This window comes from Podarcis cretensis (genome assembly GCF_951804945.1).
Source record: "Podarcis cretensis genome assembly, chromosome: 14".
NCBI classification, from domain to species: domain Eukaryota; kingdom Metazoa; phylum Chordata; class Lepidosauria; order Squamata; family Lacertidae; genus Podarcis; species Podarcis cretensis.
In genome coordinates this window covers 4815766-4828301 of record NC_137183.1, presented here as the reverse complement: position 1 = coordinate 4828301, position 12536 = coordinate 4815766, and the positions used below count along the sequence as shown (strand labels likewise).

The 12536-nt window shown below is 40.3% G+C and overlaps 1 protein-coding gene across 5 annotated transcripts in view; it reads left to right on the top strand.

Annotated features, from left to right (window-relative positions):
• The window catches only part of VPS13C (vacuolar protein sorting 13 homolog C), a 100530-nt gene that overhangs the window by 34335 nt on the left and 53659 nt on the right, over positions 1-12536 (top strand). For all 5 annotated transcript variants that reach the window (XM_079953084.1, XM_079953082.1, XM_079953085.1 and 2 more), the window contains 17 exons: positions 47-161; positions 332-468; positions 826-949; positions 2653-2770; positions 3016-3145; positions 3336-3414; positions 3946-4088; positions 5347-5500; positions 7100-7176; positions 7295-7354; positions 8145-8298; positions 8387-8503; positions 8761-8864; positions 9671-9838; positions 10734-11038; positions 11151-11298; positions 12271-12370. In XM_079953084.1, coding sequence (XP_079809210.1) covers positions 47-161; positions 332-468; positions 826-949; positions 2653-2770; positions 3016-3145; positions 3336-3414; positions 3946-4088; positions 5347-5500; positions 7100-7176; positions 7295-7354; positions 8145-8298; positions 8387-8503; positions 8761-8864; positions 9671-9838; positions 10734-11038; positions 11151-11298; positions 12271-12370 — 2233 coding nt within the window. The remainder of the gene's footprint in view (positions 1-46; positions 162-331; positions 469-825; positions 950-2652; positions 2771-3015; positions 3146-3335; positions 3415-3945; positions 4089-5346; positions 5501-7099; positions 7177-7294; positions 7355-8144; positions 8299-8386; positions 8504-8760; positions 8865-9670; positions 9839-10733; positions 11039-11150; positions 11299-12270; positions 12371-12536) is intronic.

Here is a 12536-nt window from a genome sequence, read left to right as displayed (position 1 = left end):
TGCAATTCCATTACGAAAACTGCATAAACAAAATTTTCTTTTGCAGAAAACAATAAACGCAATGGTGGAATTCTTCCAGACAAGCAAGGGCATGGACCTTGAACGCTTAACAACGGCCACTCTTTCCAAGTTAGAAGAAATTAAAGAGAGGACTGCCACAGGTATCTTTCCAGAAACATGTGTTCGCTTGATTACATAGAGGGATTACAGAAGACTGACCAAATGACCTTTTGAATGCTGTTTAACATCTATTTGTTTTAAAGCCTGCACCATTTTCTACACTGCACGCTCAAGATTTTTAAAAATATCCTCATTTTGTTTTGTGTTTTAGGGCTTGCACATATTATTGAAACTCGCAAAGTCCTTGACTTGAGGATTAATCTGAAACCTTCTTATCTTCTGATACCACAGACAGGTTTCCACCATGAAAAATCCAACCTTCTTATTCTGGACTTTGGTACTTTTCAGGTATATAATCCTTAGGTTTCTAAAGATCAAAGCTTAAAAGGTCTCTTCATTTAAATAGTTTAGAAATGGAGGAGTGGGTGTTGTTAGTGAATGACCTACGTGACCTGAGTCTGGGGGTTTGTGCTCTGTGTCCCTTCCTTTAGAGTTCTATCATTTTTGGTGAACTCTGATAATTGACTAACCCTGAAGACTATTTCACTGGTCATTTGTAGTATTTTAAGTTAATGAACCTATATATTTTTAAAAATCATTCCATAAATCAGTCTGCTGATTAATCTTGCTGCTATGAAAGATGAATATGTGAAAATGAGGTGTCTAATATGTTCTAAACAATAATGAAAAGTGATTATTCAATAGTTGAACAGCATCAATCAAGGCAACCACCATACCTCAAGTACATCACTGGAAGAGATCATGGATAAAGCATATGACAAGTTTGATGTAGAAATCAAGAATGTGCAACTGCTGTTTGGCTTATCAGGTATTCAGTCTGTAAGGAAATAAAAGTTACATGTAAACAGAGTCTTGATTACTGGCTGGTGTTTGGAGCTGAAAGCAATGCTTTGAGAATCAAATCCCAAGACAAAATAATTTGTATACTGGTGTTAGGAGGAAGAGGTGGCAACTGGTGCCTGTTTCTGCAGAACCTTGCAACTGGCCTGGCCAGAAGTAAACACGGCTGGGCTGGATGTCTTGCAGTGGTAGCTCTGCAGCCTCCATTGTGGCTATATAAAGTGTGTCTGACAGAGCAGGTGAACAGAGATTGGCAGAGAAGCAGGAACCACAGAGTCTCATTCACAGACAAGGGAACAACCTGTGCTTTGAGGTACCTGGGTATAAATATGCAGTGGCAAGCCAGAAGGGGAAAGAAAACATTCAGGGAGATCTGGGAAGTAGGTGTGTGTGAGGAAGCCTGTAGAATGGGGAAGAAAGCAGGTGCTTGGAAGTCATTAGCTACCGTATTTGAAACTCCAGGGATGAATAGAGCAACCAAACATGCTTAGGAGTAAAGGACTTGTCATATCCTTTCTGAAGTAAGAAGTAGGTGTGGGGCTCTGGGGATTTTAAACTCGGTAAAGCACAGTTCTGTCCCGATCCCACCATGGGGGATATCTGACAATTTGTATTGTAGTAGGACTTGCCGATCGAAAGGTCGGCGGTTCGAATCCCTGCGGCGGGGTGCGCTCCCGCTGCTCGGTCCCAGCGCCTGCCAACCTAGCAGTTCGAAAGCACCTCCGGGTGCAAGTAGATAAATAGGGACCGCTTACCAGCGGGAAGGTAAACGGCGTTTCCGTGTGCGGCTCTGGCTCGCCAGAGCAGCAATGTCACGCTGGCCACGTGACCCGGAAGTGTCTCCGGACAGCGCTGGCCCCTGGCCTCTTAAGTGAGATGGGCGCACAACCCCAGAGTCTGTCAAGACTGGCCCGTACGGGCAGGGGTACCTTTACCTTTACCTTTTATCCATTTTTTGCCTGTTGCTCTGTACCTCCAGATTCCATTTCGTACTGTGTTGATTTAGTGCTGAGACATTTCAGTTCAGCCAGAATTTGCACAGAAGTCCAAGACTGGGTGAGAGTAACCTGTTCCCATCCCTGTTGTTGCGCATAAGGGAGTCTAGGTGGGGAGGTAGAAGTGCCATGTTAAATAGAGACTTTATTTTAAAAGTGTGTGTGTGTGTATAATGCATGTATAAATAAGAATAGAATAGGTTACAGCATCACTAAAATAACAATACATTTTAAAGTTCTGAGAAAATAAGCATCTTCAGCTGATGGTGAATGATAGTAATCTTGACGTAGGCAGAATGTCATTGGCTTCAGTTATGCATCCCAGATTTAACTTGAGTTTGGTGCTTCTTAATAGCAACTGTGATGTTACAGTTATAGAGAAGTAGCCATGTTAGTCTGTTGCAGTAGAAACAAAGTATTGTGGTCCCTTAAAGATTAGCAAATACTCTGTAAGGGGGTAACAAGATGGTTATGGTAGAATTGTTGAACTTTTCATAGATAGTGCATCTAGTGTATTGGGTTTTCTGCAATTGATCAGTTGCTTAAGACTAGTGCTTCTTTCTACCAGGGTTATCTCTGGAATTACATGTTTAAGAACATAACTTTTGAATTAGAAATGTATATTTTCTCTCATGCTACAGTTACTAAGACATGCAAATTATTAATTGTTCTTCAGGAGAAGATTGGAAAAAGGCTCGATTTGAACATCCCTCACCTCTGCACATATTGCATCCCATGGACATACACATACAGCTTGCCAAATCAATGGTGGAGAAGGATGCCAGAATGGCTAAGTAATGTATCACAATTTAATTGGTTGTAATTATGGATTTCATGTGTTTCTTGGAAAAATGAACTGTAGAAAGCATTTTTTTCTGAAATTCACTTGTTTGGTATTTCAGTACTTTCTTTTTCCTCTGTAGATTTCACTTTTGTATCAGTTGGTTAATAAAATTGATTGTTGGTAGTCTGGTTTTGTTACATGCCTTGTATGTAACATCAAACACTTTTAATGCCATCCTTTTAAAAATATCCTTAGGTTCAAAGTATCAGGAGAGCTTCCCCTGCTTCACTTGAGGATTTCTGATCAGAAGATCAAACGTGTCTTTGAACTCATTGATAGCATTACGCTCCCACAGAAGCCAGCTGCTTCAGCTTCGAGTGCAAAAGTAAATACACAATATTCATCATATGGGGAGAGATCAAAAACACATGCTACAGATTGAAAATGTGATTGATATGAAGACAAGTAAAAACTCTTATTCGGAATAGAGTTTTCTAAAATGAGGGCATTTTAGAAAAATGCAAACAACAAAATTAGAAGCACAGCTCATTCTCTGTATCTTGCAATCTTCTTAGGTATCCACCATTCCTGCTATTGCTGATAGACAAAAAGATTTTCTTGGCACATCCCTATTGCTGGAAGGAGTAGGATCAGGTAAAAAATGAAATATGATGCTGATTGTAACTGAATAGATCACCAACATGTAGTGATCTTATTGCCTCTTAATTTGGCTCTCTCATGCTGTTACTGACGGGATGATCCATGATGATTTAAATCATAATGAGATGCTAACAGTTTAACAGGTTAAGGGAATAATGGCAGTTTTTCCATGAATGCCGTAACTTGTGGAGTCAGGTTTACAATACGTAAATGAAAGATACATTTATCAATGTAGTAGAATGATAGGGAAGCCTAGGTGAGCCATGCTTTGAATTTGAGCATACTCAGAATAATTAAAAGGTGATTCCTTTGACTTGGATAATGTATTAGGACTTTTAGTTAACATCCTTAAAAATATGAAACAGGTTAGAAGCAGAGAGCTCTTGGTAACAAAAATAAAAGTGATCAGGTTGTTTCTGTTTACTGATATATTTGAGGCTGATCAGTCCACCATTGGGGCAATGTTTTTATGTAGTCTATTTCTACTCAGATAACTTTTTTTAAAAAATCTCATTTGTTCCTTAGAATCTGATGATGAGTATTTTGATGCTGATGACTCTATTATATCTGGAGAAAGAACTTTCCCCAAGAGAAAGGAACTAAAGACTGAGCTTGTGACTGTTCAGGAAGAGCTCACAAATCTTCAACTGAAGTTTGAAATTAGGGAGGCAAGTGTCCCCCCCCCAAAGAATATTCAAATGATAAAAGTTGAATAATATATTTCCAAAACAAACGGGCTGCTGCAGTTGGCATTGACATCTCTTGTTGAAATGGAGCATGGGCATTGTGCTGTAACCAACCTGACTTCATCTAATATTGGTGGGGAGTTGGCAGTGGTACACAGCCTGATCAATTAAAGCAGAATTGCTGCATCAGCTGCAGGCTTCCCTTCAGGGCGTAACTCTCCTTAGTGTTCCTTTTCAACTGAAAAAGTTAAACTGGGAAGCAGGTAGAAAGTTGTTTCCTCCCCACTCCTGTTTTGATGTATCATTTAAACCTGATTGGCACATACACAGTCGGCTCTGCTCATATACCCAGTCAATAGCTATCAGCTACACTTTATCAAGTGTTTGATCATAGGTTCTGAATGCATATGAACAATTTAAGGTTAGCATCAAAAGTATAGTGAGTGTGCTGGGTGGGTCTAAAAGCAGCACAATTCCACTAGGTATCTTAGTTTTGTTGTGGTGGTGGTGGTGTTTTTCTATTTTTTATTTTAAACTGCCCTGGAATATGTAGCATGATGAACAATTGGTAAATTTCCTAAATAAATAAAATAGTTTGTTCAGTTCATTGAATGTATGAATAGTCTCTTACAGTGCTGTAATAACCTAATCTGTTGGGCTAGTATCAAAGATGCTTTTCAACACTGTAATTGCCACTCAGTTAAAGATGAAGGGCCATAGCTCTGTCTTGCATGTGGAAGGTCCTAAATCCAATCCCCAGCATCTCCAGGTAGGGCTGAGAGAAACCCTTGCCTGAAGCCTTGGAGAGCTGCTGCCAGTCCGTGTAGACAATACTGAGCAAGATCGACAAGTGATCTGAATTGGTATAAGGCAGCTTCCTATGTTCCTATGACTCAGCATAATATTGAGCATGCCTCCTCAAAGTCCTATTGAATTCAGTGGGACCTGCTCACAGGTAAAGTAGGGTTAGGATTCTAGCCTTGGTGAATTTATTATATCAACTTGGCAGATGAATAAAAACATCCCCCCAATTACTTTTTAAAAAATGAGGTGTTTACACGCACCATGTTAGAAGAGGCATTCTTCCTAGTTTCATGTACATCCTCTTCTAGGATGGCACCAGTCACTTGTCATTGTAAGTAGTTGTTTTCTCCCCTTGTATGGTATTGAAGAAATGTAGGTAGGGACAACACTGGGTTTGAAAGAAGTTATATAATACTTATCCTGATGCTTTACTTAGGTGGTTTTGGAGCTCACTAAGCAACTACAGAGAGAAGAAACAATTCTTGTATTTAATGTGAAGCAGCTTGGAATGGAAGCAACTGACAAAACTTATCACTTGAGAGCTGTATCTTATTTGAGGAAAATTAGCCTGGATTATCATGAAATTCAAGGTAGTTTAATAGATAAAATAAGGATGCGTGTATTTGTGTGATAGAACGTACTGATTTATTGCTATTATTGTCCTAATTGCTTATAATGTTTTTAATTGTTTTTAGCTGCTCTTTAACTTGTGGTTTTTTAAAACTTGTGGTTTTCGTTATTTTTTAATTCAAGGGATGTAAGATGTGCCTGGGATGAGAGGAGTTGGGGAGAAAAGGGGTGGCTCCAATTGCACCCCTTCTAAGACAAGGTTCTTGAGCAGGTAGTTGCAGACCAGATCCAGGCACTTTTTAGAATAAATTGATTTTCCAGATCCATTTCAGTCAGGGCTTAAGCAGTGGTGTTGGCACAGAAACTGCTTTGGCCACCCTGTCAGGAGAGAGACAAGGGAAATATGCCCCTTTTAATTCTCCTCAGCCTCTCAGTAGCTTTTGATACCATGAACCATAGTGTCCTTCTGGAGCAGCTGTCTGAGTTGGCGATGGGTGGCACTGCTTTTACAGGGGTTCTGGCCCTACTTGGATGGACGTTTCTAGAGGGTGTTACTTGAGGAGCATCCTTCAGCCCAGTAGAACCTTCAGTGTGCGGTTCCCTACCTAACATATACATGAAACCACTGAGTGAGATTATTCAGAGCATGTTGTCAGCAGTATGCCAATGACAGCTCTACTTCTGCTTTACATCTGCAAGTTTGGCAGCGGATGTGCTGGACCGTTGTCTTGCCTCGGTAATGGACTGAAAGAGATACAACAAAAGTAGCTCAGTCCAGCATGTACATAAACTGGGGGTACTTCTGGATCCTTTGCTGTTGCTTGAGGCTCTGGTGGCCTTGGTGGTTCAGAGTGCCTTCCATCAACTTTGGCTGGTGGCCCAGCTGCTCCCTTATCTGGACAGGGATAGCCTAAGGTCTGTTGTCTACTACAACACGTTATACATAGGGCTGCCTCTGAAGATGGTTCGGAAACTTTGGTGGCTAGGTAGCTCTCTGGGGCAAGCCAGTTTGAGCATACTACACCAATCCTGGCCCAACCTCAGTGGCTACTAATTAGTTTCCAGGCCCAATTCAAAGTGACCTATAAAGCCTTAAATGGCTCAGGACCGCGATACCTCAAGGACCATAGCCTCCCCCCCCCATATGGACCGACCTGGACCTGGACCCTGTAATCACCATCTGGGGCTCTTTGCGTGTCTCATGCACAAGATGTATGGAAGGTGGCAGCATGAGAATGAGCCTTTTTTGTGGCTCCCTGCTTGTGGAATGCTCTCCCCAGGGAGGCTTGCCTAGCACCTTATCTTACATATCTTTAGGTGCCAGGCGAAAACTTTTCTCCATAACCAGTCCTTTGGCTGATTAGCAATTTATTCCTGGTGTCATGCAGGCACTGGGGTGGCTTATTCCTGCATGATACCCTCATAAATCTACACTCCAAGTAAGTACCAATCGTACTTTCTACTTGCAATTTGAATTTCTTTGTCTTTTGTGACTCCTATTTAAAGGTGTTTGGACCATAGTTCTAGAAAATGCTGTGTCCGATACCTGGTGTAGATTTTAAAGCTGATGCCAATTTTTGTGAATAACTCTTAAATGAAGTTCTATGTTGTATTTGCAGGTAAAAAACAGCAACTTCATTTAATTAGCTCTTCAGATAAACCCGGGTTAGATCTCCTGAAAGTAGAATACATCAAGGTAAGGGTTTTTTAATAACTATTTTTTTAAAGCTGAGTAAATATAAAATTGGAACTTGCGTGTATGTGGATGGCATTTAGTTTAGTCTCTTAACTTTCACATTTGGTATTTCCTTTAGGCCAATCAAAATGGTCCAGGATTTCAGACAGTTTTTGATAACACTGAACAAACAGTTCGGGTAAGCAACATCTAGGACAAAATCTAGTACTGGCCTGAATCATGATTCTTTTGGTTGCTCTGTAGCATATCACTTTGCAGGTAGCAGGGGCAGGTGTGAGGGAAATGGTATGGATAGGAGTTTGATTGTTGCATTTCTTAAATTTGTAATATTGTCACTTTTGTCTCATTCTCCCTCTGGGTTGCTTCCTCCTAGCTTTATGATATATATTTTTTAATATAAATCCTGTTACAGTTTCATTAGCTTGCTAGGATGAGCTGTCTGCCTAGAGCTAACTTTGAAATTAGGATGGGACCCATGGTTGTTCATGCCCCACATATGTCTGCATCTGAAGATGAGGCTGCCCTATCTCATGTGGCAATGCATGGTGTGTCTTTCCAAAACAGTGTGCCCAAATAAGAAATTAAAGTAATGAGACTGAAGGCCAAAGGGCTTTCTTTCTTTTTCTAGACATTTTTCCACATATAAAGGCTTCTAATTTTTAGAGGTCCACGGTTTACCCTTCTGGCCAATCAGGGTTCTGGACTGGAGATTAGCACAGGTAATTCATATGCCCATCACTAACCAAGATGTACTTCATGGTACTGCTGTTACTGTTTGGCTTGCATTTCCCCCAAATATTTCCAACTAGTTAACTGGAAAGAACACCCTAAACATATTAATGACTTCTTTATTCATATAAGGTTTCCGTATTTTCTCCCAAGTGACAGAATGCAATCTATTATAGTAAACACATACTATGTGAATAAGAAACTCCCACTGTCTGTGACTCTTCTCCCTCCCCAACTAGGTGTCCTTCTCTTCATTAAACTTGCTGCTGCACACGCAGGCCCTTCTCTCGTCTCTCAATTACCTCATGGCTGTTGTCCCGTCAAGGGGTCAGAGTACAGGGTCATTGCAGATACAGGAAGGCAGACAGAACAAAGAGGCTAATTTGAAGAAAGGTATGGTGAATTTCTCATTTCAGCGTAGCTTATCTGAAAATATTCAGTGAATTGGCTCACATCTCAGCAAAAAATATCTTCCTTACAGTGACAAAACCACACAAAGAAAAGGATGTGTTTGATTTCAAAGTGTTTGCCAAATTGGATGCCTTCTGTTTAAACATTTGTGATGCAAAGAACAGTATTGCTGAAATCAAAATTCAAGGTAAGGGGTGTGTGTGTGGGGGGGGGGGACCTTTTAAGAACTTGTTTCCAAAACTTGTATCAAAACTTGTAATATAGCTGAAGACCTTGATTTAATTTCTTTGAGGATTCATGGCTGATTTCTTGTGTTCATATTTTTGGTTCACTGTGTCGTCAAGGTTCACAATGTGTAATAAATAAATGCACAACTTTAAGAAGTTGGAAAGAAAGATAATTTTGAAAGGTTTGAAATTGCATGTACCAATTCTTCTCTCCCAGGTCTTGATTCATCTTTGTTTCTTCAGTCCAGTCAAACCATTCTCTTTGCACGGCTGAAAGATATAATTGTTACTGATGTTGATTCAAGGACAATTCATAAAAAGGTATAATATACTAAAATTGAATGTTGTTATAGAATTCATATAATGGTGTTTCACTAGGACTATTTTTTTTAAAAAAAAAGATTCAGTGAGCTGAATTACAAGCTGTAAAACTGGATAGAAAAAAATTCTTAGGTTCCAGTGGACAGGTTTGCAGAATAAATGGCTACTTGGTTAGGAATCAGTGTCCACCCATGGGAGCTGTTAGGAAGGAACTGAGCACTTCTTTTGACTTCTTAGTGGCTCACATGATGAATGCAAATGTGGTTTGTGAGGCTGGCTGCAGAGGAGGAAGCATTCCATGCCCTGCATTGTGACTGAAAGCTGTTGGGCAGGGGGAGACTAAAGCAAGATTTTCTTCTTCCTATGGAAGCCAGTTTTACAAATTGTCTTTGTAGGATTGATAAGGCAAGAGGCACCATGGATGTTTTCTATGTCCTGAAGCATCTCAAATGTTTGGGAAGACAGGAATAACCATTGTCTAGTGCAAAGGATGGGGAATGAATAAATAACCACCTAACAATAAATAATAACAGCGGCTGGTGGGATATGACATCTTCATTGGGTTAGCTAAAAAGCTTCCTTGCTTTGAAAATATTTTATGAGACAATCACATACAGGGAATTCTGTCTCTGAAATGGGCTGAATAGACTGACCTGTAAATCCATTCTGAGCTGATAAATCTACTCATTGGAGATAAAACTCACATGCACCTAAGATAATTTGAACTGCTCAAATACCTGTGTGTGTTTACACTGATCTAGAAACTGAAAACTATATGTACTTTCTGCTCCCCCTTCCCATTTTAGGCTGTTTCTATTGTTGGTGATGAAGTCTTCAGTTTCAATTTGGCATTGTATCCAGAAGCTACTGAGGGAGAAGCCTACAGAGATATGTCCAAAGTGGATGGGATAATGTCTCTCAAAGTGGGCTGCATTCAGATTATATACCTACATAAATTCCTCATGTCTCTCCTGGTAAGACCCAACAATCAAGTGAATCTGCATTATAATGCCATGTATAGAATTAATAGGAAACCTTTACATTACCATGCCAGATGATACAGTTTGGTAATTGTATGAGAGTTTTGGAAATATACTTTTGGGAATTTATTTAGGTTTTCTTTCCTCTTCCAAATAAAATAGGCTCTCATATTCATTGGATTCGGCCTGATTCAGTCCCCTAGAGAAGCAAAAGTTCCATATGAAATTATATAAACTTCTTACAGATTTGAAGCTCTTAGTTCCATTTTACCAGACTAGTTGCCTCTTGCTGGGCAAGGAAATCAGACTTTGATTTGGATTAATTTGTTGCTTGGCCATCAGCTACTGCTCCTGCTTTGTCATGATCTTGTCTTGCTAAAGTCATCGCTGTGCCATCTTTCATGATGAAGGATGGACCTACATTTTAAGTAAAGAACTGGGTCTGAGAATCTGAAATCTTTCCTGAACAGCTGCAACTGTTACAGTGGTACCTCGCAAGACGAATTCCTCGCAAGACGAAAAACGCGCAAGACGAAAGAGTTTTCCGTTTTTTGAGTCGTTCCGCAAGACGAATTTCCCTATGGGCTTGCTTCGCAAGACGAAACCTCTTGCGAGTTCTTGCGAGTTTGTTTCCTTTTTCTTAAAGCCACTAAGCTGTTAATAGCTGCTAAGCTGCTAAGCCGTTAATAGCCGCTAAGCTGCTAAGCCGCTAATAGCCGTGCTTCGCAAGACGAAAAAACCGCAAGACGAAGAGACTCGCGGAACGGATTAATTTCGTCTTGCGAGGCACCACTGTATAGGGGAAAGTTTATGATGTATTAATACAAGGGATATTAAATAAAATGAAAGTGCCACTGAAGAAATCATCACTGCTTTTTTCCTCTTGCAGAATTTTCTGAACAACTTCCAAATTGCCAAAGAAGCCTTGAGTGCTGCTACGGTGCAGGCTGCAGAGAAGGCTGCCACAAGTGTGAGGGGTTTGGCTCAGAGGAGCTTTCGTCTTTCCATGGATATTAATCTAAAGGCTCCAGTTATACTCATCCCTCAGTCTTCAGTTTCATCTAATGCTATAGTGATAGACCTGGGATTGATCAAGATACAAAACAAATTCAATTTGGTGCTGGCTGAGGACTGTTCACTCCCCCCGGTCATGGATAAAATGAATGTATTATTGACACAACTTAAGTTGTCAAGGTGAATTAAACTTTTCTTATCCATGTGCTGTTGAATCAGGATAGTCAGAATGCTGTTTGGGGCTGGTCCTTCATGTTATTCCAAAACAGTCATGTTGTTTGTTGTTACTTAGGACAATCCTGCAACCAGGTTTCTCTCAAACTGACATCCAAATTCTACATCCTATTAATCTGAACCTTTCTGTGAATCGCAACCTGGCTGGAGAATGGTATCACAAAATACCAATGGTGGAAATCAAAGGGCATCTAGATGCAATGAATGTAAGTTAATTTTTGTTTTCAAAGGCATGCTTGCATAGTTCTTTTTATTATGACAGATATCTTCAGAGAATGTTAAGACTAACGCAATGATGCAGAGAAACATGCAAAAACATTTAAAATGTGGCAGGACTTCAACTATGTGATCTTTCTCCTGCTTTTCTTAGCCAAGTACTACCACCACATTTTTAAAAAATCAGTTTTTGTTATAGGTGTCTCCCCAGTTACATGTGATCAACTCGCACGTAGCTGTGTATATGCTCACTGCTAGGGAATGAATGAATGAATGGATGGATAAATAAATAAATAAATAGAGTCAAACCAGGGAATGGCAGGAGAGAGTTGCTCAGCCTCCCTGCTTAGCAGCTGACATGCATGGTAGTACAGCAGCAGCAGCAGCAGCAGCCGCCACTACAGTGGTGCCCCGCAAGACGAATGCCTCGCAAGATGAAAAACTCGCTAGATGAAAGGGTTTTCCGTCTTTTGAGGTGCTTCACAAGACGAATTTCCCTATGGGCTTGCTTCGCAAGACGAAACGTCTTGCGAGTTCTTGCGAGTTTTTTTCCTTTCCCCCCCTTTTTCTAAGCCGCTAATAGCCGCTAAGCCGCTAATAGCGCTAATCCGCTAAGCCGCTAATAGCCGTGCTTTGCAAGACGAAAAAACCGCAAGAAAGAAAGCATTATAGCTGTGGTGACTTTAGCTTTGAAGCATTGCTGGAAGGCAGGTTGTGCTGAGGAATTGGAACCACATGATTAAACTGCAGTGGATGCAAGAATGAATCCAATACTGCAGGTCTCTTTGGCTTGTCAGATACTTGCTGCCTATTACCCACAATATGATGGGCAATAGGCAGCAAGTATCTGCCTGTAATTGGTCAATATAAGAAAGATCCCTGGCATTTACCAGCAGTTGAACATTTGATAGAAGCTCTCAAATTCAGAGACAGATAATTTGACTTTATATGCCACTGTTTAGATCATTCTAAGTCAAGAGGATTTGAATGTTCTGCTTAAAGTAGTGACAGAGAACCTTGCTGAAGCAGATCAAACCACAAAGCCACTAGCAAAAACTGAAGGTAAGTCAGTCTTCATTGTAAAATGTGTATGTGTTTTCCCATTCCTTTGTAGATTTTCATTTGGGATGCTTCATATTGCTGAGGCTTGGATAAGTTTTAAAAGTTAGGATCATAGGAGAAGAAGCATTTCTCAGGTTCACCAAACATACTCTTGTCTCTTGAATAA